Raw genomic sequence first — 27,928 nt, forward strand, 5'->3', positions numbered from 1 at the left:
ATCCCCAAATGCCAGTGAGCTTCATGAGCTCAACCGGCTCACTCCTCCGAAGCAACTACCTGTATTAACTGAGTAACACACCTGTATTAACTGAGTAATAAAGATCCTCTTTCAAACACACGTGTTTCTATAGGCTGGAACACAGTCAAGATACTTTTCCTGCCTTAATACAATAATTTGTATATAAAATTATTATTTTGAATAAATACACCAATAATTTTTTTTCTACCGCCATCTATGTTTAAAACTAATAAGCAAACGTCACCGAGTATCTCGCCGGGCAGATTTGAAAAGCTTCTTAAACGATATTTTATCTCTATCGTAATGGCGGAGGATCCATTTACTTATATTGATGACCAAAATGAGCAATATGGCAAAGTATGAAAACGATCGGATAAGAGGAAATTTTTTTCCTGAATTGTAATCGTAAGTGAAACGTAAAGGAGGTATGTAAAAAAAGTCCAGTGTACTCACAAAACTATGGAATGCTGTATGCTCGGCATAACGAGGACAGATAAGAAGCGGAAAACGTGGGTGAGAAGTATAATAAGGGTATTGAATATAGTGAAGAGATTGATATGGCAATAGGTAGGTCGGTTCGGTGATTACTGGTCACAAAGTAACGTATAAGTCCATCATATTAACAATAACTATCATAGTAACGAGAACTTGAATGCCAAATATTGTGTATTCGGGATTTTCATGGCAAAAATTGTCTTTGTGACCACCGCCATGTGATGAATAGTCCAATTACCAAGTAGGTCATGTATCTAGAAAAATGTACAAAGTTCTAGAAAGGTACCCGAGAGAATTTAAAGGCGTGAAAGGAAGATGGGTAGACGAAATCAGAAAAATGTGTGGGGTGAGATAGACGAGAGTTGCACAAAGGAGACAAATGGAAGTGTTTTGGAGAGTTGTCGTGTTGGCATGTCATTGCTTTCGTCCAAGCTGTTAAGCTGTCTAGATATTAGTTAACTTATAATAAGATGCTGTTTCTACTTTAACATCGACGTTTAGATGCTAGTAAATCAATAAAATAAATGACTTGGACATAGCTGTGAACTGTGCGATCTAGACCAAATCTGAGGAAGAGAAAGTCTTTAACGGCTTCTCATTTCTCATCTCGTGATGGAGTGCAGACTTTGCCTTTGTTCTGCTCCAGCCGAGTCGTCCGTCTCCATTCGTGATAATCCTCATCCACTGGTTCAATGCCTTTGGACCTGCTGTCAGCTGCGGGTCAGTTGTGATTACTTTTGACCTGTTGTCGTCCCATTGTCATTGTCATGTCAGTATCATCAATGCCGTTCTCATTTGCAGGTTGAAAAAGATGACGGGTTACCAGATTCGGTATGCCTTTCATGTAATAGGAAATTGGAACGGCTCAACAGTTTTCGAAACGTTTGCCTTCAGAGTAACGCTAAATCGAAACTGAGGTCTAATGAGTGTTTGGATATAAAGCCGGAAGAAATTTTACTGGAAGACTTAATATGGGAAGATGAGTTGCGTGTTGGTTCACTACCAAATGTTTGGAAAACCCCACTCAATGACAAAATGCATGAACGAGAATCGAGTGTCGTAGAACAGAACGACTCTAAGCACAACGTCAATCAAATAGAAAATATAAATTCACCGGTAGAGTGAATTCATATCCCATTTAATAATATTATAAACATTGAAAGTTGGATAACGTTCATATTATTTTACAGATGCGTGGAGGAAAAGTTACACCATGTGAGGACGAAGTGGAAATAATTGACAAAATTGAACAGCCATTACCGAAAACATCTGATGACGCATATTCCACACATTTAGATTTAGATCTTAAAATTAGCACCAAAGATGTATCGAAATCACATGCCGGAGTAAAACCGTTCAAATGTGGCACATGTTCAAAATCATTTGTTAAAAAACATAATCTTGTGACACATGAAAGATCTCACACTGGGGAAAAACCATATAAATGTGGTATTTGCTCAAAATCATATACTTCAAAATTTAGCCTTTCCATACATGAAAAATCTCATACTGGGGAGAAACTGTACAAATGTGAAATTTGTCCAAAATCATTTATGGCTAAATCTAGCCTTTCCATGCATGAAAGATATCATTCCGGGGAAAAGCCGTTCAAATGTAATATTTGTTTGAAAGCATTTGCTCAAAAATTTGCATTTGTCCGGCATGAAAGATCTCATACTGGGGAAAAGCCTTACAAATGTGATGTTTGCTTGAAATCGTTTAATACAAGTTCTTACCTTGCCAAACATGAAATATGTCATACTGTAGAAAAGCACTATAAATGTGATCTTTGTTTAAAAACATTTACTCAAAAATCTTCGTTTGAACGACATGGAAGATCTCATACCGGGGAAAAACCGTATAAATGCGACATTTGTTTTAAATCATTCGTTGATAAATATTACCTCGCTGCACACATGCAATCTCATTTTGGCGTAAAAGCACACAAATGTGAAATTTGTTTAAAATCATTTCTTGTAAAAGCTGCCCTTTCAAGACATCAAATATCTCATAACGGGGAAAAACTATACGAATGTGATATTTGCTTGAAATCATTTATTACAAAATCTTACCTTGCAAGACATAAAATATTTCATACTGGGGAAAAGCCGTACAAATGTGATGTTTGCTTAAAATCATTTACTGCAAAGTCCAGCCTTACTACACATAAAATGTCTCATACTGGGGAAAAGCCATACAAATGTGAAGTTTGTTTAAAATCATTTGTTAAAAATACTCATCTGGTTATACACGAAAGAACTCATACTGGGGAAAAGCCGTACAAATGTGATGTCTGTTTAAAAGCATTTGCTGAAAAGTCTAATCTTGTTGCGCATGTGCAATCTCATCTTAGTGTAAAACCACACAAATGCTCAGTTTGTTCGAAATCATTTGCTCAAAAATCAAATCTTGTGATACATGAAAGATCTCATACTGGGAAAAAGTCGTACAGATGTTACATCTGTTTAAAATCATTTGCTCAAAAATTCATACTAATGAGACATTATAAATCACACAATGAAATAACCATGCTAATGTCTTAAATCTAAATATGTACGTTTTATTTTATTAATTGAAATATATTGTATGGTAAACTTAAATAATGCCAATCTATTTTAAATTATTGTTTATTAAATTTATTTCACAATTATGTATTTATTAATATCATATTAAAACCAAAGATTTAATTGTAACTACTTTTCTGAACTATTCAATTGCAATAAATTTCTACCAATGTTGAGGTGCACTGCAATCAACTCTTTAGTTTTGCTCAATGGGAAGAGGAACATCTACATATGACGGAGTTACTATAGATGCTTTTGCAGTGGAAGAGTTGAGTGGCAGGGATTGTCGTACAGTGTTTTCAACTCATATTTTGTGTATAATTATGTGCAATGATGGTATTTGGTACTTATGTACAAAAGTTTGATTATATGTGTGGCCTTGGGTAACCTGTAGTGGCAGTCATAGTCGGGGCTAATATACATATAATGGATTAATATCATGTTTAACTCTGCACTCGAATGCAAGGATTTTGATTTTTAAATGCTTTTTATTATTACGAAATTATATTCACAATACATCTTATATCTATTTTAATAGCTACTGATCTACTGATCATTTTCTATTTTACAATTTTAATTTAATTTGGTTAGTAATCACAGTATTATATTATTCTAATGTTAATCTAAAGCATAATAGGAAAAAGAGCTTATGGGAACTAGTCTTATTGTGAAGGTCTTCTTCACCACCAGTCCGCCATGTATTGTAGACAGATTCGTCTGTGTTCGGTATTAATACAACTATATGTTGAATGTGGTATTTATTTGGTAGTAACACGTATACACAAGTATGGTTAATTGTTGGTAAAAGTATGTCGTTCAGAGGTCTCTGGATGTGGTAGAGTGTCGCTGGCTCGGCATTCGGCTATGTCCGGCTAGTCTCTGGATACGGTAGAGTGTCGCTGGCTCGGCATTCGGCTATGTTCAGCAAGTCTCTGAATACGGCAGTGTGTTGCTGGCTCGTTGTTCGGCTATGTTCGGCTAGTCTCTGGATACGGTAGAGTGTCGCTGGCTCGGCATTCGGCTATGTTCAGCAAGTCTCTGGATACGGCAGTGTGTTGCTGGCTCGGTCGGCTGGTTGATCTTCCAAGTCCGTGTAGTGAAGTGGTGGCTGGTCAGGAGCTGGATGTCGACTGGTCTGCTGCTGTGTGTCGACGCTTGCTGCTGTGGGTCGACTCTTGCTGCTGTGGGTCGACTCTTGCTGCTGTGGGTCGACTGGCGTTGTTTGGGTTGTACCTCCTTTTATAGTGTTTCTGGAATCGCCTGACCGATGGTGGTGGTTTGTTGATGCGTAAGAAAGGAATGCACTTTTGTCGAGGCGTAGAATTTTCTGGAACGATTGATGGAAGTGGTTGTTGATGCGTACGAGCATTTAGTTGTTGATGCGTACAAGGGGAATTTGCTTTCGTCGAGGCGTAGTATTTTCTGGAATGCTTGGCGCTGTTCCGCTCGATGTATTTTGTTGTTGCGGAATATTCTCGAAGGTTTCGATGACGATGACGACGACGAGATTCCTACATGGCTCTCCGGTGAGTGTTAGCGATGTGTGTGATTTTGTGGGAATCTTGATGTGTTGGAGTCTATTGACTCGATGGCGTCGTTGTTTGTCCGGTTGTGCTGGAGAAAGTTGTCTCAACAGCGGGTCTTGTGTTGCATGCCGGTCCAAGTCTTGTTCTCTACCAGGTTGCTTATTTTGGGCGAGCTGCGTTGGTAGTGAAGGTTTGTGATGGCTTGGATGGTGCTGTTGTGCAGGCTGTTGTGTTCTGCGTGGAGTCATTCGCGTGACTGTTTTGCTGGTTGTGCTGGAGTTAGTTGTCTCGGCAGCGGGTCTTGCGTGAAGAACGTTGGTTGTCGAAGTGCGTTGAGTGCTGGTCTTCGTTGGTTGTGCTGGAGTTAGTTGTCTCGACAGCGGATCTTGCGTGAAGAACGTTGGTTGACGAAGTGCGTTGAGTGCTGGTCTTCGTTGGTTGTGCTGGAGTTAGTTGTCTCGGCAGCGGGTCTTGCGTGAAGAACGTTGGTTGACGAAGTGCGTTGAGTGCTGGTCTTCGTTGGTTGTGCTGGAGTTAGTTGTCTCGACAGCGGATCTTGCGTGAAGAACGTTGGTTGACGAAGTGCGTTGAGTGCTGGTCTTCGTTGGTTGTGCTGGAGTTAGTTGTCTCGACAGCGGATCTTGCGTGAAGAACGTTGGTTGACGAAGTGCGTTGAGTGCTGGTCTTCGTTGGTTGTGCTGGAGTTAGTTGTCTCGGCAGCGGGTCTTGCGTGAAGAACGTTGGTTGACGAAGTGCGTTGAGTGCTGGTCTTCGTTGGTTGTGCTGGAGTTAGTTGTCTCGACAGCGGATCTTGCGTGAAGAACGTTGGTTGACGAAGTGCGTTGAGTGCTGGTCTTCGTTGGTTGTGCTGGAGTTAGTTGTCTCGACAGCGGATCTTGCGTGAAGAACGTTGGTTGACGAAGTGCGTTGAGTGCTGGTCTTCGTTGGTTGTGCTGGAGTTAGTTGTCTCGACAGCGGCTGTGTTGTGTTGGAGCTAGTTGGCTCAGTGGCGATTTGTTTCGCCGGTTGTGCTGGAGTGGGTTGACTCAACAGCGGGTTGTGTTGGTAGCTGGTCCATATGTACTTTCACACCATGTTACTGTTGCGGTCGTTACAATGGTAGTGAAGGTTTGTGACGGTCTGGACGGTGCTGTTGTGCAGGCTGCGGCGTCCTGCATGGGCTCATCGAGGTGATGAATCATCGAAGGTGTGATGAGCGGTGCTGGCGGATCAACAGTAGTGGATCCATTTGGTTGTTGTCTCCGGGTTGCGTTTTGTTGTGGCGAAAGCTGCGGAGTTGTTTGACATGGTCACTAGTTGTGGGGACATGTAGCGGACTGCGTTTGAAGTCTGCGTTGAGGGCTGCGTTGTAGGCTGCGGTTGCGTGAAGTCTGCGGTTGCATGTAGCTTGCGGTTGCGTGAAGCTTGTGGTTGCTCGAAGCTTGCGGTTGCGTGAAGGCTTCTGGCTGTTGCCTTGTCGTGGCGTTTGTTGGTTGCTTTGTAGGCTGCGCTGTGGGCTGCTATGTAGGCTGCGATGTGGGCTGCTATGTAGGCTGCGATGTGGGCTGCTATGTAGGCTGCGATGTGGGCTGCTATGTAGGCTGCGCTGTGGGCTGCTATGTAGGCTGCGCTGTGGGCTGCTATGTTGACTGCGCTGTTGACTGCTGTCGTGGCGGCTGTTGGTTGTTGTGGAGGCTGCACTGTGGGCTGCCGTGTTGACTGCGCTGTTGACTGCTATGAAGGCTGCGTAGTTCTAAGATGGGGTCACCAATGTAGGCGGGGTAGCGATGTGTGTTGACAGCGCTGTTGGATGATCAGAAGGTTGCGTAGATCACGTCGGGGTAGTACCAATGTAGGCGGGGTAGCGATGTGTTGACAGCGCTTGTTGAATGATCAGAAGGTTGCGTAGATCACGTCGGGGTCACCAATGTAGGCGGGGTAGGTAAGTGTGTTGACAGCACTGTTGAATGATCAGAAGGTTGCGTAGATCACGTCGGGGTAGTACCAATGTAGGCGGGGTAGCGATGTGTGTTGACAGCGCTGTTGGATGATCATGTTCGGAAGGTCTCTGGATACGGTAGAGTGTCGCTGGCTCGGCATTCGGCTATGTTCAGCAAGTCTCTGGATACGGCAGTGTGTTGCTGGCTTGGTCGGCTGGTTGATCTTCCAAGTCCGTGTAGTGAAGTGGTGGCTGGTCAGGAGCTGGATGTCGACTGGTCTGCTGCTGTGTGTCGACGCTTGCTGCTGTGGGTCGACTCTTGCTGCTGTGGGTCGACTCTTGCTGCTGTGGGTCGACTCTTGCTGCTGTGGGTCGAATGGCGTTGTTTGGGTTGTACCTCCTTTTATAGTGTTTCTGGAATCGCCTGACCGATGGTGGTGGTTTGTTGATGCGTAAGAAAGGAATGCACTTTTGTCGAGGCGTAGAATTTTCTGGAACGATTGATGGAAGTGGTTGTTGATGCGTACGAGCATTTAGTTGTTTATGCGTACAAGGGGAATTTGCTTTCGTCGAGGCGTAGTATTTTCTGGAATGCTTGGCGCTGTTCCGCTCGATGTATTTTGTTGTTGCGGAATATTCTCGAAGGTTTCGATGACGATGACGACGACGAGATTCCTACAAGCTCAAAAACCTATTTACAATCCTTATAAATGTTCATAATACATCTAATAAATAATATTAATTAAAGACTATCTAAAGTCGATGAACTAAAGCATATTGTGTTTAGGTAATCTGTGTTTATACCTGAAGGGTATAGACATTTTGTTGTAATCACCGAGACTCTTCACAAGTGTGTTAGTATGGTTAATAGTGATTCTTTCATAGAATCTACTGGTTAGTTTGTTAGTAATGTCTGTAACAAACGGAATATTATATATAGCATGCAGTTTTTTCAGGTTATTGCCATAGTTGCAACAGTTTACGAGTCATGCAAATTGAAATTGAGTCAATGCTGCAAGCCGTCAATACACAGTGTTAAAGGCATTCGGCTTATTTGTTTTGTGTTTCTGGCAAGAAGCTGTCATTATTTCAAGCAGACAAATTTTCAAATTATGGGTGTTCTTTAAATTCAAGGGTAAAATTTCATTTATAATATATAATCCGAATAAACCCACAAAATGGGGGATACGAATCTACATACATATGTATGTTAGCAAATGCGGAAACTGGATATATTCATATTATGGGAGCATAATATTAGCTGAACTTGTCCATAGCTGTCTGTATCATGTGGAGTACCACTTATATAGTATCAAAGATGGCTAAATACGTTTTACGTTTTTTTTCATAAAAGAAGTTTGATACTAAGATACTATTTCACAAGACAGTTTTGATACGATGTCCTGTTTTTTAAGTTAATTTATGTATCCAGCAGAACAAAAAAACACTAGAACATGAAATTCCAAAAAGCATATTTCGCCATCTTCAATAATAAGAGCCTCACTTAAAAACATTAAAAAAAAAAAAAAAATTGCTGAAAAACGTTTCGAGTTGGTGGTATTCGCTACGTCCATACTACCTATATCTACACCCGATATTTTCGATTGCAACCTGTGGGTGCAATTTAGGAACTGGTTATGGAAAAATTCGTAAATATCGGTAGTGTGGACGTAGGCATTAACACCAAAAAATATAAAGTTGCGTTGTAATAAAAAATCTTCGAGTGCAAAAAGTTTTTTTAAATTTGATATCAAAATTGTATGATAACACTGAGTAACAAAAGAATTACCAGAGTAATCAATTTTTAATAAGTTTGCAGAATAATCAATTTTTAATAAGTTTGACCAACGGGGGGGGGGCTGCCGGATTTTGGATTCCTTTTTGTTTCCGATACGTACTTTATTTTCAGTTCCGGATACCTATTCCCGATTTCTGTTTTAGTTGCGATTCCGATCAATTATTACTATACGTATTGTAACTTTATTTTAAACTATGTATCAATTCCTTTCCGAAACAACCCGTTGAAATGAACGGGCTCAACACTTAAAGTTAACAATAAAAATAAGCTTCCGCCAAAAACACAACTGTGTTTTGATAGGTTGGGATACGGTCAACATACCTTCCCTGTCTACAATACTGACATTTAATAACATAATACTGACCATTTTGTTATAAAATACTGGCCAAAAACTAATTTATATACTTACCGAAATTGATTACATACTGGCCATTAATTTGTTGCCAAACATTGGCTGATAAATGTCAGTGGCGAAAAGGAAAAATATAAATAGTACAGAGGCGTTTGCGGCGCGGTGACTTTGAAATGACATTAGTCTGTGCGAGTGCGAGTTGTAGTTTAGTCGGCGTCGAGCCGGTGAAGCGTGCGTTCGCGGTCTCTGTAGAACAGTTTGAATCACAATCACAACCACAACCACAACCACAACCACAACCACCACCACCCCGAGAACAAAATGTCGCTAAGCATAGAAGTGCGATCGACGCAGCCGTTCGCCGGACAGAAACCGGGCACGAGCGGCTTGCGCAAGAAAGTGCGCGAATTCATGCAGCCCGGCTACACCGAGAACTTCGTGCAGAGTATCGTGGGGGCGTGTCCCCGTCCCCAGGCCTCCGCCTCCGCCTCCGCCCCCGGCAGCTGCCTCGTGGTGGGGGGCGACGGCCGCTTCCTCTGCGCCCCCGTCGTCCACACCATCGTCCGCATCTGTGCAGCTAACGGGGTATTCCTCTACAATCACAATGTCACATATGACATCCGACATCTGACATCTGACATCTGACAAGCCAATTTAGCTCTTATGCCCTACTGCACTATGAACTAAATTCCGTATAAATTAACTTTCAGCGCGAAACTTTTTTATTACTTTCAACGTACACCAATACTTCGATAACGATACCCAGCCTGCTGCATATAATGTTATTAGATGATAAGCCAACACAAGTAGTAAATAATTATATTTATTTAGGTCAAATTAGTTGTAAAGATGAAGAGATAAAGAGACGTATAAAATTAAGATGGAGTGTATTTGGACGGATGAATTTTGTTTTTATATATATCAAAAATTCCACGGTGCTTGAAGAAAAAGATCTTCAATCAATGCGTTTTGCCAGTGATGACGTATGGACTTGGACACTGAACGCCAAGATGCTACACAAAGTCCAATGCACTCAGAGAAGTATGCTCGTCATAATGAGGAAAGACAGAAAGCAGAATATGTGGTTGAGAAGTATGACAAGGGTAGTGGACATAGTGGATAGAGTAAAGAGATTGAAGTGGCAATGGCCGGGCCATGTGGCTAGAAAGGTGGACTAAAGAAGTGCTAGAATGATACCTGAGAGAATGCAAAAGGATAAAAGGAAGATTTGTAGACGAAATTAGGAAAATGTGTGGGGTGAGATTGATGAGTGGAAGCGTGTTAGAGAGGCCTTCATTCAGCAGTGGATGATGAATGGCTTTTTTGATGATGATATATATGTATGTTCACATTGAAAACTATTTTAATGTATTCACATATAATTCTTCTTATGTTTACAGATAGAGAAGCTTTTAGTCGGACAAAATGGAATATTATCTACGCCAGCCGTTTCGTGTTTGATCCGAGCGCATAATACCCTGGGTACGTAAACAGTCGCTCGTAAACTCTGATAACAGACAATACTACTTCATAATCGAATGATCCACAATTAACGCTTTTATTGCAGTTGTACATATGTTCACGCACGAATGGGATTAAACGATTGTGATATGAAATTATCGAATGCATACTAAATTATATATATATCGTTGGTACTTCACAGGAGGCATTGTATTGACGGCGTCGCATAATCCCGGCGGCATCGATAACGATTTCGGTATTAAGTTCAATTGCGCCAACGGCGGTCCAGCTCCGGACCAGATGACCGACGAGATCTACAACCTCACGACGAAAATCACCCAGTACAAAATCGTACCGGATCTGGTCTGTCCGATAGATAAAGTCGGCCAGTACACTTTCGACGTTAGTCTATCCGTTTGCTCAGTACTAGTACTACATATATGATCATATCGCGTCTTTTTAGCGCAATGGTGACAAATCCTCGATTCAGACATATATTTACACAAAGTTATAAATTTTAACTTTCAAAAACTCATTGAAATGTCCCCCTTTAGAAGGAATCTTTATTTAACTCTTTGAATGCTGACGTTTTTTCTGTTGAAAGCCCGCCACACTGAAAATTTCGCCAACATTTCCTACTAGAATCATTTAGAAATCCAATTGAAAGCAGGTATAAAAATCTAACTAATCCAAACCAACCCTAGATAACTACCGCCGAGGATTTCAAGTTTTGTAAAGGTGTGTTTACACTCTCTAATATATCTTGCAACAATATAAAATGAACAAAAATCTCTATCAATGTATGCAGTTTACCAAAACTAGTTCCATCTTCTTCATTGTTGTTAAAATGTAATGCTCACAATCTAAAATACTCAGCAGTTAAGGATTTCCATCGAGAAATTCTGCTATAGCTATAAATTCGGATGTAAACCAGTCTTTATAAACATTGACATGGAATACATGACCCACGTTCAATGCATTTTTTTTCAATGCTACCTGGAAAGGCTTACCGGGTAGTATTCTTGTTTATTTTTTACATACTCAACATACAACACCCATCGGCGTGTATCAGGCTCATGGACTTGTTGGCAAGCATTCAAAGGGTTAATTAATCAATTGGGTCTCGTGGATATATCACCGTTGTGATCAAAAAGCGTGATATACTAATTTATGTTGTACAATTTTTAATCTATGTTTCAGATTCAAGGAAAAAAGTTCGAAGTGGAAGTCGTCGATCCTGTTGAAGGTTATGTTACGTTGATGAAGAGTATATTCGAGTTTGATAGAATCAAATCGCTGATTTGTGGATCGCCTCAAAGGAAACCCTTTAATGTCCTCATCGATTCTATGAACGGAGGTTAGTACATATGTACATATGTGTGCGTGAAGATGATACTAGAAGATTTTTCATCGTCATTTTCAGTCCATCATCATCAACTACATACACTGAGCAACAACAAAAAATTACCAGAACGAAGACCAAACAATTTTTACTAAAAAAAAATACCTAGTGAATTCGAATATGATAGAGATTTTTTTGGTTTGCTATCGTTTGTGAGATATGAGCATTAAAAAAATGCACAATTTTTTACAAATTTATAGGCTTTTGTAATCTTTAAATCAAAATCTAGTCTCGCTGTGCCAAAAGTTCTTATTGAAATCTATAGTCGGATGTTTTCTCTATTGATTCTTATTTTTAATTGCTTGAAAAAACTTATAATTAATTATGTAGCGAATTTTGAAAGCCAAAAATATAATTTTTTTTACACAATATACAAAGAGGTACACGTTACATGCTTTTTTTATTAAATAATTTTGCAAAAAAAAAAAACGCTGGTACGCCAAATTTTTACCGTCGCGTCCCTTTGCAAACCTCACCCTCTCGGGTGTTTTCACATCATCCTAATTAAATTTTTTATCTTATTTCCTTACAAGATCTGGATTTTTTTAAAATTTCGTTTAATAATGTCATGGCATTAGATTGGGTGACCGTGAAAAAGTCGAAAATATTCGTTTATCAGTAAAATAAATAAAATAAAATAAATATTTATATTATTCGCATACATATGAAAAACGGTTAGTATATATATCAGTGGCGTGCGGTAAAAGTCTCACTTAATTTGCGCGAGCAGGATACAACAGGAACAAGAGGAACAGGCTTTTCCTCCCGTATCCTGCGCGCTCACATTAAACAAGGCTGTATGACAAAAAGAGATAATTTCACCGCATGCCACTCATATATTATTATACATATATACATAGTACCGTTTACCATGCACCCTTTTTTTTGAATATCTGAAATGATAAGATCTTTCGATTTTCGATCTTAGCCTTCCGATATTTGCTTTTTCGACCTTTTCACTTTCGGTGACGTGAGGTAGACCCCATTAAATTTATACAAAATAAAATTACACAATAGTTGACATGTTAATTTTCTCATTCCAGTAACTGGTCCTTACGTCAAGCGCATTTTCGTCGACGAATTAGGAGCATCTTTGGAGAGCATTACTCGCACTGTTCCTCTGGAAGACTTTGGCGGTGCACATCCAGATCCCAATCTTACGTATGCGGCCGATCTCGTCAATACGGTGAAAAATGGCGACTACGACTTGGGAGCCGCCTTCGACGGCGACGGTGATCGAAACATGATCCTGGGAAGAAATTCATTTTTCGTCACGCCGTCCGATTCGTTGGCCGTCCTAGCCGATAATTTGAATTGCATCCCATACTTTAAGAATGGAGCTAACGGATTCGCTCGCAGCATGCCGACGGGATCGGCCGTCGACAGGGTTGCCGAAAAACTCAAGCAAACGATGTATGAAGTGCCCACGGGCTGGAAATACTTTGGTAATCTAATGGACGCCAATAAGTTGTCGTTGTGCGGAGAGGAGAGCTTTGGCACCGGATCCGATCACATCAGGGAAAAGGATGGTATTTGGGCATGTCTCAGCTGGTTGTCTATCATCGCCAATACTGGAAAATCCGTCGAGGAAGTTTTGAATAATCATTGGAACAAGTACGGAAGAAACTATTTCACTAGGTAAACATATTTGCTGTAAAGCATAGATATAGAATACCATAGATACGCCCTTACGCTCTAAGCCGGTCACCCTGTTGGACCATGCACAAACAAAAAAAAATTACAGATCATGCACACTCTCTCTCTGTAGCTAGTTAGCTTCTAAGTAGGAAGGTCGATTGACATTTTTCGAAAATGCCAACGTGTTCAGTGAAATTGTGTTGCAATTACTCAAGAAAACATAAAAAGGCGGATGGCGTCACATATCATAAGTAAGAATTAATATATAATGTCTTCAATTATAGTAGTATTTTAACATATAATGAAATATCGGCGCGATGTATGTAGTGTTGTATGCAGTGATTGAACAGCGGTCGACAACCTCTGCCACAAATGTCTCTAAATGCACACGTATATCTTGTTGGCACTGAAGGAAATTCAGAAATCGACATTAAGTTTAAAACTAAAAAAAATAAACTAAATATTAAAGCGTCAGCTTTAAAATTGATCCTCGTGGAAGTTACTAATATTCAAATATTGTAATAGTTAATGATGGTTTTATTATAGTAACATACATTTGTAGTTTAATATAGTGTGTATAGCTAAATATTTTTTTTCTTAATATGGCTTTATTAGTTTGGTTTACTGTCACGTGAAGTGTCCAATAAAATAAAGTTATAAATAAAATAAAACTTCGGTGCATGTACATATGTACATAAACTGGTTGCTGACCACTGACGATCGCTGCGTCGACCTTTTTTTTTCACCACTTCCCCGCTAGTTAAACCCCCCGCACCCCTCAGTTAATGGCGACAACATCTCCAACGAAATTTGTATGTAAAGGCATATCTATGTATATTCTATATCTATGCTGTAAAGTTAGTCAATATCGCCAGCATACATGGATAATTAAATATTATCATTAATTATATTCTAAATATAGATACGATTATGAAGATTGTGCGGCCGACGTGTGCAATCAAATGATGGACTACGTTGAGAAGAAAATAACTGACCCTTCATTCGTCGGCAAAGATTTCACCTTTGGAAGTAAAACGTACAGGGTTAAACTCGGCGATAATTTTTCTTATGTCGATCCGATCGATAAATCTGTCGCCACTAAACAGGTACCAAATGAAACCCAAAATATTTTAATAGAATTTGATCGTTCGTTGAAAATTGTGCAAATTATTGATTAATATGATGAATTTTTGCCGCAGGGTCTTCGTATAATATTTGAGGATGGATCTCGTATCATTTTAAGACTGAGTGGCACTGGCAGCTCTGGTGCAACTGTTAGGTGAGTTGTCTTTCAGTCTTTTTATTGATAAATGTTGTCAATGTTATTGGTATTTATGTTTCTGGTCTGATTTCAGGTTGTATATCGATTCTTACGAGGCTGTCGATGTTACCGGCGACGCTCAAGTGATGTTGAAACCATTGATCGAAGTCGCTCTACAGATATCTGATTTGAAAAAGTACACGGGACGAGACCAACCGACTGTTATCACATAAAAAAGACTTACAATATTGATCTTCCAAACTAATGTTATCATAAATATAGTTAATCTATTCAAAGAACAATATATTATTATATGTTATTTTGTGTATGGACAATATTTCATATTGTTGGTCCAATGTAGGAAGAGACTTAGGATAAATGTACATGCTGTCTCTTACACCGCCTCTCGACCAATAGCATTTCGTAGAACATTGTACGTGAAATTCTATTGGTCGAAATGGAGTGTAAATGACAGCATGTGCGTTTTATCTAGATAAGTGTCTTTGACTATAGGTATTGGGATCTTTGAATGTTTATATCATAAAATTTAAATGTGTTTTGTATTAGAGCTGAACAAGTTTTGTATTTTTTTTTAACTATTGTTAATGTCTGTTGTTATTTTATTTGTATATATATATCTATTGTTTTAATGAAAGGAGCATTTGAAAAATCATTTTGTTTTTATTTTTTAGTACAAATACATACATTCCGAATTGAAACATTACATTAAATACATACAAACTAATTCAAAAGAGCGAATTACATAGCGAAAATATATAACTAAGCAAATATTCAATCTTATAATTAATATACATTATGAACTAAACACATAATTTAATAAATAATAATTATTAAATGTACTATATGACTAGAGTTCGGAAGTTTCATAGAAAATTTTGGACACCGAGTAATATTCCGTTATCCGTCTTCAAAATAAAGAATTATTATAATATATCACAATCGATTTATCAGAATAAAATCGATTAATAGAAAGAAGTTCACGCGAATAGACGATTAAGTAAAATATTATCTAATAGTAGTGGGCATGATTGACGACGCTTAAGATCCTCGGGGTTCTTAATTTTTAGCTTTCAATAATCAAGTGGCCAATAATTGTACACCGGCCAGTGTATGGACACAATTATATGATAAAAAATATTTTCATAACATTCAATATCGAGACACCATCAAAGTTAACGAAAAATATTAAAGAAATACATCGCATGTGAAGTGCATATATTTAAGGTCCAAAGTTTGTTTCGACAAAGCTTCTGGTCTCTAGATAACGTTCAAAATTGGCAGTGCAAGTGGATAACACCAGGCTCATCCTTATCACAAAAATTAACATTTTAATACTCGACGGAGACTATACATGTATATTCCAAAATGTTTATAAAAATCTTTTTATATATGACTGATTTAAACCGAACAAATACGATCAATTTTCAGTCTTAGGAATTTTACTACATTGAGATCGTTGACTCTGTTCAATCACCGACAAAGAACTGAGCGAACAGATTGCACGCGCCAATGATGAAGATCATCACAAAGAACAACACCTTTAAAATGGACAACTTTCCACGTTTATACAACGAAGTCATGTGCAGCAGGCTCGGCAAGGTAAACACGTGAATCAAACCACTCAATGCACCGGTATACCTATAAATTAAACATATGTTATTACTATATTATACACGTGTATAAAAGTGTTTGATTATTATCATAACTTCCAGTACCTGATTATGGTCCCAATCTTTGGCACGAAGCAGGCGAAGAGTATGCACACAGCGATCATGACGATGTTGAACAGCAGCACGTAACATTTGTTGGAACCTTTACCGTGGGAGTCTGGAGATCCAAGCACTTGAACTCGCAACATGTAACCGATGAGGGGATATACGGTGATGACTTGGAAGAGTAGCAGAATACGAGCAATGGCCGTCATAATATCGCCTCGAGCAAAGTTGTTCAGCATGTTCTGTGATCAACGTAAGCAAAATTAGCAATTTTAATATGCAAATATATATAATGAGATGTGTTTTGAAATTCGTTACATCTTCGATGCAAGTCTTCGCCAGCGGGAAGCAAATGTAGAATACGGATCCGAGTAGCATGTATGTTAATGTGATCAAGACGAAGGCTATGCTCAAATCGCGACCCTTGAAAGAAAGTAATTCATATTGTTTAAATGTATATATAAAGCCAGTGTGGTCATTTAAAGGGTTTCTGGGATACACTGGATAAGGGTCTACCTCATGGGCCGGAATGTGAAATGCCGGAAAACGCAAATATCGGAAGGCAAAGATCGATATTAATGTGCGCGTGCAGAATACGGGAGGAAAAGCCTGTTCCTCTTGTTTCTGTTGTATCCTGCTCGCGCAAATTAAGTTAGTATGTACCATTTACCATGCACCCTTTTTTTTGATCTTTCGACTTAAGATCTTTCGATTTTCGATCTTTGCCTTCCGATATTTGCGTTTTCCGGCATTTCACATTCCGGCCCGTCACGGAGACCGACTGGATACATGCTTAATACAAATATCTTACATTGTTTTCTTGATGTCTATTGTTCTTCATGACAGTTATTATGATATTGTGGATGAAGAAGCTTAAAGCTAACATGCCGCTCAGTACACCGATGTCTGTCTTTATTGTAATTACGGACATCCAAGAATCGATGTGTGCCCCCCAACCAGCGCCTTTGGTTATCACGAATATCATCAAATACAAAACTGACATTGTTCCTGTAACAGATGTAATGTCGATATTATTATAGCTGAACTATAAATGACAGAAAAAGATTTCAATAAAAATTTCAAAGTTATACCTAGCGAGTTGAACTTTGTGAAGAAGGAAGTTGTGTTGAAGTTCAATAATGGAAGTATTATGATGGCCACATAGAAAGGAACGCTCGAATACAGGTCCCAAAATCTGCCACCCCAAGATGTAGTTTCAATATCGGCGTCAGATGTTGTGAAGTTCAAATACTTGAGACTGTTTGGACAGAGTACACCGTATGGGTCTACTTGGGTTGTATTTAAAAATGGTAAATCTGGGGAAATAAATGAAATTTTCTTCAATAAATACAATAAAAATGTGGATGTGATGTAAAATTGACACATTTTGGAACATTATCTTGCTTTAAAAGTGCTAGTTATTAATGAATGGAATACCCCATTCGAGCTCATTTCGCTAATATACATAAATGAATAAGAATATACTTTTTTCTACAAGAAGAAAAACTCAATTATTCTGAAATTAGTACTGAAAAAAAATGTTATTTTTTCTTTAGGTCTACTTTGTATGTATTTTTGCTGTGTTTTCTAAGAATACTATTCTTACAGTATGTACTTGAAAGAAAAGGGGACCTTTGGATATCAAATAAAGATCTTAAATAACATAAAATACTACAGATATTTTAAAACTACGAATCAAATTAAAGATATCAGTGAGTAGAGAACAGGAGCACCATTACAGGTGCAAAAAGTTCTCATTAAAATGTTATAGAATTATCTTTTTCCAGAAATATAGCCACATCCCTATACATATAACGACCTAAAATGGGATAATAGGTTTTTGAGCTCTTTTTCCTATTATGCTGTACATTAACATTAAAATAATATAATACTATGATTACTAACCAAATAAAATAAAATTGTAAAATAGAAAATGATCAGTAGATCAGTAGCTATTAAAATACACATATAAGATTGTGATTTCGTAATAATAAAAAGCATTTAAAAATCAAAAATGGGATAACCTTCAATAATCAAAGATTTGATAACACACCTCTAAAATAGTTCACAGAATAGTACAAGAAATTAGTCATCAACACCCAATAGACAATATTGGCACCGAGCATAACAATGACACTAAATATCTGTGCTATCACTTCAGCCCAGCGCCCAAGCAATATGCGGCATAGATCAGCCACTTCACACTCCAAATTGTTACCTGTAAATGTTAAAATGCAAATTAAAACCTATTTCAAAGCAAGCATATGATTGATCAATCATAGAAACGCTGCAACGAACCATGTCGATGGCCGACTTTCAATAGAATGTACGACGTGTAGAGACAGAGCGCTCCCATGCTCATCATAAGGAATATTCCAGGTATCAGACCAGCTCGTTCTATGCCCCAAGCCATCGTCAACAGCGAGCTGCCCATTGTCGTGTTCCAAACAGCAAAACTAAATAAATATGTAAGATTATCAGAAGTGGGACACGTGATGGCGAGATGTTTATAAATTGAATTATTATAATTTCATATTAATTGTTAAATGAATTAATGACGGAATATTGAAGCGAATTTCATCATTCCAATAATTCGAAATAAATTATGAGCTAATTAACGCAATCGCAATAATAAAATAATTACTTACATTGTGACGAGTGAACTTTGCTTTTTTTCATCGTTTTTCGTGTATTTGTATGTATCATAATAGCGTGATGATGATAATATGTTCTTCCTATCGTCCTGAAATAATTAAATATATTTGTAAATATTCCATCTCATTCAAAATTCTATAGAAAAATGGATTTTCAGATTTAAAAAATAATAATACATAGAATGCACTTAAATTTGCCTGAAAAATATTCTCAATTTTTTTTCATGTGAAATACTTAAATTAATAAATGAATACAGACTGGAGAAAATTAGATAGACGATCAGTAACTTGAAAATTAAATATTTACTGGCTACAAAGCAAACTACATTGGATAATATTGTTACGTATACTAAAATAAGAGGTTAGTAAAAATCCGCCGGTTAAGTGCAATCGGATTAAGCCGAGGCGCATCCCTGACACTGTGCGACCATTATAATTGGTTTCAAGGATTATCGACAGGCTTAAGTGCAAGTCGGCTAAACAATGAATGCGGCGATAGCGGTACTCGGTCGCATTCCCATGGAGTTCTCAGAAGTGACCCATACCGTGGGATCGAATGTCGTGGGTATACATATCCGAGTACGTGACCATAACAATAGGTAAACAAATCAGACGTCGAAGATGTCCTGAGACACCTGCCCCTTATAAGGCGGTACTTAGGCGATATCAAGACATTCTGGACGGAGCACTGCCAGTGCGTGTATCTCCTTAATCATCGATAAATGCTGTGACACGACTTTGGCCTTTTACTTGGATCCTCCACCCACCTCTACGTAACACTATAATATGTAGTTTGTTTGTATTTAAATTGTGACTTTGTATTTATTTTTGATTGTAATCATTCAATTTGTATATATAAATATGTAGAATTACCCTTTTTTCTTCGTCTCTCCCAGGAATCTTCATGTAACCGTCGTAAGTATCACTCACGTTGATCTTTGATTCGATCAATGGATTGTTGACGCTCATGTTGTCGGAGTTTTCTCGTCTCAAAGGCATCATTAGTTGTGATCTGAAAATCAACATCAAACACATTGTATCAAAATGTTTATTATATAATTAAAATACGTATTGTGTTGTTAACAACACAGAGATAATATTATAATAATTATTGTGTGTAATTTAGAAACGTATTAAACGGTTCATAACAATAATGCCCCGATAAATTATAACCGTGACCTTGTTTCTTCGAGACATTTGTTCGACAGTTGGTGGGTGTTATATTATTATCGTCTAAATGCACTTTGTCATTGTTCATTGTCAATTATTTGGATTATGTATGCATATATTTAATGTTTGAGTAGCTGACATGGTAAGAAAATAGTACACATGTATCTATGTATAAAAAGGTCAACATTCTAAATTTATATTAAACATTTATACAATGATAATTTTGAAATTTCGTTTGCATTCTCATAGTGATAAATACATTGGACTTCCGTAAAAATTATCTTTTTTCCCAACTGCTTGATTGTGTCGTGGCAGATATGAACAGTTCCAATGACCCTCGGCAAATAATATTACATAGTACATTTCAAATTCAAATACACAAAGAAGATAATTTTGTGAAGTAACATAACAACGAAAAAACAATTAAACAAACTCATAAGTATTAACGATAGTGATTTACTTTATATGTACATATGTAAAATAGATAATTACAATTCAACACGTGATTTTTTCATTATATTAACAACTATACAAATGTACATATAATATACTACAGATAATTTGAATTTCAGTATTTTTTAACCTTTGATTAATAGTACTTTAATGATTTATTTACATTCAATGTGATCTCAATCATTATTCAATTAAATTGAATATAATCTTCATAAGAAATTTTTTGACATCTGGAATTTTATAATTTTATTTTTACAATACTAAAGTATATTATATTTTATATATAACAAGAATAGCACCAATATATTGTAGCTTACTATAATATCATTAAATTTGATGCCTGCTTTTATATTGTATAAATAAAAAGATTTAGAAATATAAGGATGCAAAAAATCATGAAGATTCATTACACAAAATCCATGTAAAATGGATTGTTAGCTAAAATACATTCTTCTATCCATGATTTTGGGCACACGTAGTCTTTATTATTTTTATTTTAAAATCCAAATGGTTAACTAATATACAATAGACCATATTTTAAATGACTTAAAAAGTATAGAAGTCATTTTTGATAATATACTGAAAAAAATTCAAATAAGGATATAACTAGTAAAGTAAACGCAACATATTGAATACTAAATTAAAAAACAAACATAAACACAGTATACAATAAATTAGGGAAACAATATAATGTGTCACGCTAAGAATGTTGGTAACACTGATTTTAAAGTTGAAATAAGAACCATTACTAAATAGTTTTTACTCCCTCGATAGTACTCCTATTTTAATAACTGATAGTAATATATAAATTAAAAGTTTATTGGCGTCAATGTATTATTTAAATCCAATTTGATTGTAATGTTTCCCACATAAAAATATAACTTATATTCAGTGGCGGCTCGTGCATAACTGTGGCGCTGCACCCCCCAGAAAAAATACAAAAAAATCGCATTTACAACTTGTATTTAGATATATTTGACATACTCATTAATAATGATTATGTCAAATATCTAATCATTCTTATTTAAATTATATTCACAAGTTGTAAATGTATACAGATGTGATTTTTTTGTATTTTTTCTGGGGGTGCTGCAGCGCCGCAGTTCCTATGCACGAGCCGCCACTGCTTATATTTATAAAATAAAATGACTAGTAAATTATGACATCTAAAAGTATTTACCTGCGAGTGAAGAGCTTCGATTGCAATACTGGAACTTTGGGGGGAGAGTGCGCGCAGTCCGAACTTTCCGAGAACTGATTCGCGAACAAACTGCAAAGAGATATTTAGAAAGATGAATATTTATACCATAACGATATCGATGGGGGAAATACATTACACAGAATGCTCGAACATTGGAAATCAAACATTGATAACAGACCGTCGATATCGGAAGTACCACGAAGATATCGTAACCTTCCCGCGGGTGTTTATGGTCGGAGATCGAAGCGTTACTTCCGTGCTCGAATCACACTTGGCGCCAACTGAATTCAAACGGAACGGAAAATTCGATCAACAAACTCCGTGACTATCTGGACAAACATCTAGCGTGTTGATATCACACGTATAATAACATGTGAATTTTAATAACAATAAGTATTCATATTGTAGTGTTACTTTAATAATAACAATAATTGTGGACTAATTGTGTACACATTGTAATGTTTTTTTGTCTTCTATATAAATCTACAGTTTTCAATACATTTAAAACCACCGGATTTGATACCTTATTCCATGGTCGTCTAACTTGGACTGTATGCTACAAAATTACACTTTTTAGTATTTTCCAACTTTCAAAGTATTTTTTTCTTAAGAGGGCTGGACACCAGTGCCTTGTCCATACAAACGTATTACACTTCTCCCTTCCTCAATTATGGCACTAGAGAAAATATTTTTTAATATGCTATGGATATCCACCATCGGGATGCATCTATCGTTTTATTTTTTTGATTAGTTATTTTTTATATGAGCTAGGAGCCGCCAAACATATATAAAATCGCCTCTTTTTTACATCCACGAAAAGAGACCAGCGTGCTTATTTAACGGTCGATTTAAAAAAAAATACGCCGATAGATGCACAGAAAGTATCTTTCTCATACTGATGATGAAATTTTTTTAAAAATTGGTCCAGTTGCGGAGGAGAAAATAGTAGAATACGAAACCTCGATTTTGTCGATTTAAAATACGTTTTATCTGGTCGAAGCGCAACTGTCACATTCACTCAATATATACATTAACTCAATATATATATCGAAGAAAGGAACGGCAACAAAATTAAGGTTTCGGGTGTACAGCCCTCTTAATAGAAACAGTCAATATTTGAACGTTTTATGATACAAAATTTGTGATGAAATGTTGATCTGAACTATTCTAATTCAAAATATTAAGTTGTTCTACAGTAATTAATTTAGTTCGTATTGAACATTTAATATTTATTTTATTTTATTTTATCTTCTATTTATACCAGGAAGGCTTAACAGGTAGCCCCAATTCGCCTTCCTGGTCAGAAAGATTGTATATTCGATACAAATATTATTAGTATTATACAAAGTATATAAATACATAGCAATTGATATTCGCAGAGATATATATGGTCAAATTTGGAAATTTGCAGCATTTTGTATAATTCAGCGAAATTCGAGACTGCTGAAAATTCGAGATTTTGAGAAAATGGCTAAGGTTGCCAATTTGTTGGAACCGTTTCAATGAAAATCAGATAAATTGGCAAACTCTGATAGGAAACGATCGACCTGGAGTCACAAATTCAAGGTCTGGCCAGCAGAAACCAGTACGATTTGCACCCGTGACCACTCTGTTCAAAGCATTATATGCTAGTTATTCTGTTGGTTATTTAAATTCAGTCCGTTAATACTATAATTTTTAATTTATTTATGCGATTATTAGAAAACATAAGTATTATTGTGGGACCCATACTTATTGGAATACCAATAAACTGAAGTTAACTTTAATAAATATGTGTATTTGATCGAAACTGTAAGCCATATACAAACTAAAAGTATCAATATGAGATCCAAAATTGTTCCAATTTTAATAACAATATATAATATTTGTAATAAATATTCAACATTGCATCAGACGGGACTGGATAAACATGTACAAAGTTCACAAAAATCGTTTTTATACATTGTACCCTTTTTATTTCAAAGTTGTGTTTGTACGCAAGATGTAAAAATTGCAATATTTTATTAATTAACATGTTTTTTGAACGATATACAGAATTGAACGCAAACAATGAGTACTGATTTTGGAAATTAACACTGTAATTGAAAAGTAAACATGATTAAACACAGTTAAATAAAATTACATTATGCTATAAAGATATTTCTTGACATCACTCATTGTCAGACAAAATCCATCATTTTATTCAATATAATTTATGTATTTTTTTGGGAATTTCTAAAATTTTGGAATGGTTTGGTTCCAATACGATAAAGAACAACTGGAAATGTGCGAGAAATGTTTTAACATGTTATTTTTAGTTTCGAATACGTCTCTTGGTCTCTACGTTTGTCTGGGAACTGATCGGAAGGAGATCCAGGAATCGAAGAATAAAATCTAAGTAGAAATTCAACTAATTTCAAAGATTGCACTGCGGATAGTGGAGAACAAATTTAGTGAAAATGGCACTGTAACATAATTCTTATGGTATGCAGTTTGGTTTTGTTTAGGTGTTAAATATTTATTTTAAAATTAAAAGTGTTCATTTCTTATTTCGTATTTCTAATGTCGTCTGTCCCACTCTGTATTATTTCAGTACACCTACGATAGAGTAGGTCAAAAAATGATTTGACATAATTTCTGTGTTATGAAATCAAAATCATTAAAATAGTCATTAATAGATTTATAGCGTTATTTATAGGCGACATTAGAAATATTATAGATTATTGTAAGTTGATAACATAAGACTATGTCAAAGCCAATTGGCGATTCTGATATTTGTTCACACTCTGATAAACATTCTTGTATGACAAATGCATTTCAATTCGTCTTTTGCTTGTTTTTATACGAAGCTCAAATATTCAACCGATAAAATAATAGATTATATATGAATGTTTGTGTAATAAAGTATCCAGATTGGGAAATTAACCATCAATGTCACCCGAAATGGTGAGTGGAAGTTATGGTAATTTTTTAAAACAAAAATAATAACCAATAATGTAATCGAAACTGATAAATATAAATTATTAATGACGTAATTAATAGACGTCATCTGAAAAGCGAAAACATTAACGATGAGTGAGACGCGTAGACTGCGGCTGATATGACAAATAATAATATGTAAATAAAATTCGATGCAAAAAATGTCGACGCAATTAAGAGGGCTGTACACCCGAAACCTTAATTTTGTTGCCGTTCCTTTCTTCGATATATATATTGAGTGAATGCGACAATATATATATATATTGAGTGAATGCGACAGTTACGCTTCGACCAGATAAAACGTATTTTAAATCGACAAAATCGAGGTTTCGTATTCTCCTATTTTCTCCTCCGAAACTGGACCAATTTAAAAAAAAAATTCATCATCGGTATGAGAAAGATATTTTATGTGCAACTATGTGCGTATTTTTTTTAAAATCGACCGTTAAATAAGCACGCTGGACTCTTTTCGTGGGTGTAAAAAAGAGGTGATTTCATAGATGTTTGGCGGCTCCTAGCTCCTATAAAAAATAACTAATCAAAAAAATAAAAGCACAGATGCATGCCAATGGTGGATATCCATAGCATATTAAAAAATAATTTCTCTAGTGCCATAATTGAGGAAGGGAGAAGTGTAATTCGTTTGTATGGACAAGGCGCTGGTGTCCAGCCCTCTTAATATAACAATGTCTATTAAACAGTCATCGGATTTGCTAATTTCTAAATATTGATATGGAAAGTGTACACGGCTTTTTTGCCATTTTTCACTTTGCCGGTCACTGTCGCTAGTGTTAAATAAACTTTTAGTAAATAAAAATTAATAAAAGACTATAAAAGGAATACGAAGAGTCAACTCAGGCTCAGTGAATTAGCAATATTATCGATTGAACATGAAGAAACTTCTAAATTGTCTTTGAAAGATTTAATTGAAGAATTTGCGACTTCGAAGGTGAAGAAAAAGAACATTTAAATTATGTGTTAATTATCAATTTAATCTTAATAATAAAAAAAAAACTACTAAAAGGGGGGCCTTTTGCTAACATTTGCATGCGGGCCGAATTTCTCTAGTTACTCTAATTCTAATATTATCCAAAGCTCGATAAATATACCGAAATATATAAAGTTAATATACCGAGGTATATTTACGAAATTAAATTCTTTTGGAGAATTTATGGTCGAACTTGCGAAAAGAGGAAAACAAAAATACATAAACGATAAAGATGATACGCGTTTCAGTGACCCGGGGCATAGAGGTCGAATTGGTGTTTAAAAATGCTTCTTTTTTTCCCGTGAAAAAAGTTCTTAACGTCAAATGTCACATTGTCGAGAAGGACGAATTTCGTTATTTCTTTTTACTAGTGATAATGTGTATTTATAGAATCTAAATCCAAAACAAAAAATTAAGTTAAAGATATGTTGAGAAACTGAATGCTAAGCAAAATGAAATTGCATTGTCTTACAAACAAAAACATTACATTACAATGTAAAATAATTGCTAAATGATACCTTATGCACGGCGGGGCTACAAGCTGTAACACTATCTTAAAACAATATGTAATTTTTGTTAGTAAATATATACATAATATTCAACGAAAGGACTCATTTTCAAAATATTAATCCAGGGGTGTCATTTGAGGGGGGCTGGGGTGAGCAGCCCCCACCCCCTAGTTTTGAACGAAACTATCCACGTTGTTTAATCTATTATTATGAATTTTAAATAAAATACTAAACCAAAAATAATTGAATATTGGATTTCTTTAGAACACTGTCTGCTATAAACACGTCGATTTTTTTCAGAAAAAATGTTATCTCCCAAATATATTTTGTTTTGTTGTTTATCTTGCTTTGAAGGATTTTCTGTAGTATTATTTTGTAGTATATATGCACTCATTTTTATAATATAATACACCCCCTCCCCCCCTGGGAAAAACTGAAATGACGCCCCTGTATTAATCGTGGTAAACAGACTACTAGTCATATGTGACCCAGTCACAGGACAACCGGTCACTCTAGATCGGTCACACGTAATCACCCGTCACACCCTAAAATCGGTCACGAGAAAACTGGTTGACCGATTTTAGGGTGTGACCAGTTTTCTCGTGACCAGTTTTAGTGTGAAGGGTGATCACGTGTGACCGATCTAGAGCGACCGGTTGTCCTGTGACCGGTTCACATTTGACTAGTAATCACAGAACCATTAATCGTCTAACTATATAAGATTTTTTTTAATATTGTTGCTATATAAGATTTTTTTAATATTTCAATAAATACGAACAAGACTTAAAAAAAAAATTCATGTCCCTTTAAGGTTGAAACATTTATGATGCAATTTTCTGTGCTAATTCTACACGACTAAAATTATGAATATTACTTTGACATTTCTACTTTTTAGAATATACCTATGTATAAAAAAAAAACAAATTTATGCAATAAATTGAGGACCACTTCAATATTTATGTTTTTTTATAAAAAAAACAAAACTCATATCATTAATAATCTAAAAAGACTTGCATTTAATAAATACATACATATGTATACAAATTATAATTACATACATTATGTAAAAAAAATATTTTACTTTTAACATTATATATTTTAATATAAATGATATACATATGTATATGTGTACGTGTTTAATTCAGTACAATACATTCAATTTTAAGCATCTGCCTATTTTTATGTATGTATGCAGGTGCAGTTTAATTTATTTTTTAATACAAACTTGATTGTATGTTGTTGATTGTAGAACAACTAGTGACGAATACTGACAAATAATTATGCATAATTAAATAAATTATTACATCAAGTGGGTATGATGCAAATGCATTTTTGCAATACATAGATTAACACAAGGTGATTTAATTTCATTTAATAAAATATCTAAAACTTATTTAGTAAACATTCAATACAAAGTTTGCAACTTTACCCATAGCTGTATGCAGACTCTTGGGAGCTCCCCAGCGTAGTCTCGTCTCCAGACTCGTCACTCTTCGGGTCTAGTTTTCGGTTGAATCTCATTGCAACTTATCTCGATTATTCAAACGGTGACTGAACGAGTTTTCTTATTTGAAATTCGTGGAGAAAAACACAGTGGCGTGCGTCAAGACACACCGCAGTCGAAACAATAATTGACGATTGTGGAGAGCCGGTGGAATAAGTATCTAAACTGTGAATTCGCGGGTCAAACGGCTGCTTGGTAACCGAGTGCGAAATTAGCGCACAATAATTTCGACGATAAACAAGATGTTTTGATATGTGCAAAATACATTTTCTATGTGTTATTATAATCTGATACTGCT

The 27,928-nt window shown here is 36.1% G+C and overlaps 5 protein-coding genes across 5 annotated transcripts in view; 2 read left to right on the plus strand and 3 right to left on the minus strand.

The window, feature by feature from the left end:
• The window catches only part of LOC143915157 (uncharacterized), a 510,169-nt gene that overhangs the window by 44,119 nt on the left and 438,122 nt on the right, over positions 1–27,928 (minus strand). The window lies entirely within an intron of this gene.
• On the plus strand, positions 1,069–3,548 carry LOC143915519 (uncharacterized). The gene is made up of 3 exons (XM_077436214.1): positions 1,069–1,236; positions 1,318–1,632; positions 1,707–3,548. Exons 1-3 carry the CDS (start codon positions 1,129–1,131, stop codon positions 3,057–3,059), a joined length of 1,776 nt encoding a protein of 591 aa, XP_077292340.1. The 5' UTR covers positions 1,069–1,128; the 3' UTR covers positions 3,060–3,548.
• LOC143915683 (uncharacterized) lies at positions 4,140–5,584 on the minus strand. Its single transcript, XM_077436410.1, has 2 exons — positions 4,274–5,584; positions 4,140–4,210 (listed from the first exon to the last, which is right to left on the minus strand). The coding sequence occupies exon 1, from the start codon at positions 4,852–4,854 to the stop codon at positions 4,450–4,452; it is 405 nt and encodes a 134-aa protein (XP_077292536.1). The 5' UTR covers positions 4,855–5,584; the 3' UTR covers positions 4,140–4,210; positions 4,274–4,449.
• Pgm1 (phosphoglucose mutase 1) lies at positions 8,835–15,387 on the plus strand. Its single transcript, XM_077435832.1, has 8 exons — positions 8,835–9,280; positions 10,096–10,177; positions 10,359–10,558; positions 11,357–11,513; positions 12,602–13,196; positions 14,119–14,302; positions 14,396–14,475; positions 14,552–15,387. Exons 1-8 carry the CDS (start codon positions 9,017–9,019, stop codon positions 14,688–14,690), a joined length of 1,701 nt encoding a protein of 566 aa, XP_077291958.1. The 5' UTR covers positions 8,835–9,016; the 3' UTR covers positions 14,691–15,387.
• LOC143915275 (neutral amino acid transporter 9-like) lies at positions 15,122–27,768 on the minus strand. Its single transcript, XM_077435833.1, has 11 exons — positions 27,556–27,768; positions 21,651–21,740; positions 19,721–19,859; positions 18,842–18,936; positions 18,492–18,649; positions 18,247–18,411; positions 17,285–17,509; positions 17,005–17,201; positions 16,512–16,616; positions 16,194–16,435; positions 15,122–16,116 (listed from the first exon to the last, which is right to left on the minus strand). Exons 1-11 carry the CDS (start codon positions 27,645–27,647, stop codon positions 15,945–15,947), a joined length of 1,680 nt encoding a protein of 559 aa, XP_077291959.1. The 5' UTR covers positions 27,648–27,768; the 3' UTR covers positions 15,122–15,944.

This window comes from Arctopsyche grandis, chromosome 8 (genome assembly GCF_051622035.1).
Source record: "Arctopsyche grandis isolate Sample6627 chromosome 8, ASM5162203v2, whole genome shotgun sequence".
In the NCBI taxonomy this organism is placed as follows: Eukaryota; Metazoa; Arthropoda; class Insecta; order Trichoptera; family Hydropsychidae; genus Arctopsyche; species Arctopsyche grandis.

Excerpts from the sequence above, each read along its gene's own strand:
- LOC143915683 (XM_077436410.1), bottom strand. The coding sequence starts at position 4,854 with ATGACTCCACGCAGAACACAACAGCCTGCACAACAGCACCATCCAAGC.
- LOC143915519 (XM_077436214.1), top strand. The coding sequence starts at position 1,129 with ATGGAGTGCAGACTTTGCCTTTGTTCTGCTCCAGCCGAGTCGTCCGTC. Across the intron at positions 1,237-1,317 it reads GGACCTGCTGTCAGCTGCGG|GTTGAAAAAGATGACGGGTT; the intron begins GTCAGTTGTGAT and ends TCTCATTTGCAG. Across the intron at positions 1,633-1,706 it reads TAGAAAATATAAATTCACCG|ATGCGTGGAGGAAAAGTTAC; the intron begins GTAGAGTGAATT and ends ATTATTTTACAG.
- Pgm1 (XM_077435832.1), top strand. The coding sequence starts at position 9,017 with ATGTCGCTAAGCATAGAAGTGCGATCGACGCAGCCGTTCGCCGGACAG. Across the intron at positions 10,559-11,356 it reads TCGGCCAGTACACTTTCGAC|ATTCAAGGAAAAAAGTTCGA; the intron begins GTTAGTCTATCC and ends TCTATGTTTCAG. Across the intron at positions 11,514-12,601 it reads CATCGATTCTATGAACGGAG|TAACTGGTCCTTACGTCAAG; the intron begins GTTAGTACATAT and ends TTCTCATTCCAG.
- LOC143915275 (XM_077435833.1), bottom strand. The coding sequence starts at position 27,647 with ATGAGATTCAACCGAAAACTAGACCCGAAGAGTGACGAGTCTGGAGAC. Across the intron at positions 17,202-17,284 it reads CACAAAGTTCAACTCGCTAG|GAACAATGTCAGTTTTGTAT; the intron begins GTATAACTTTGA and ends CATCTGTTACAG. Across the intron at positions 16,117-16,193 it reads AAGATTGGGACCATAATCAG|GTATACCGGTGCATTGAGTG; the intron begins GTACTGGAAGTT and ends TTTAATTTATAG.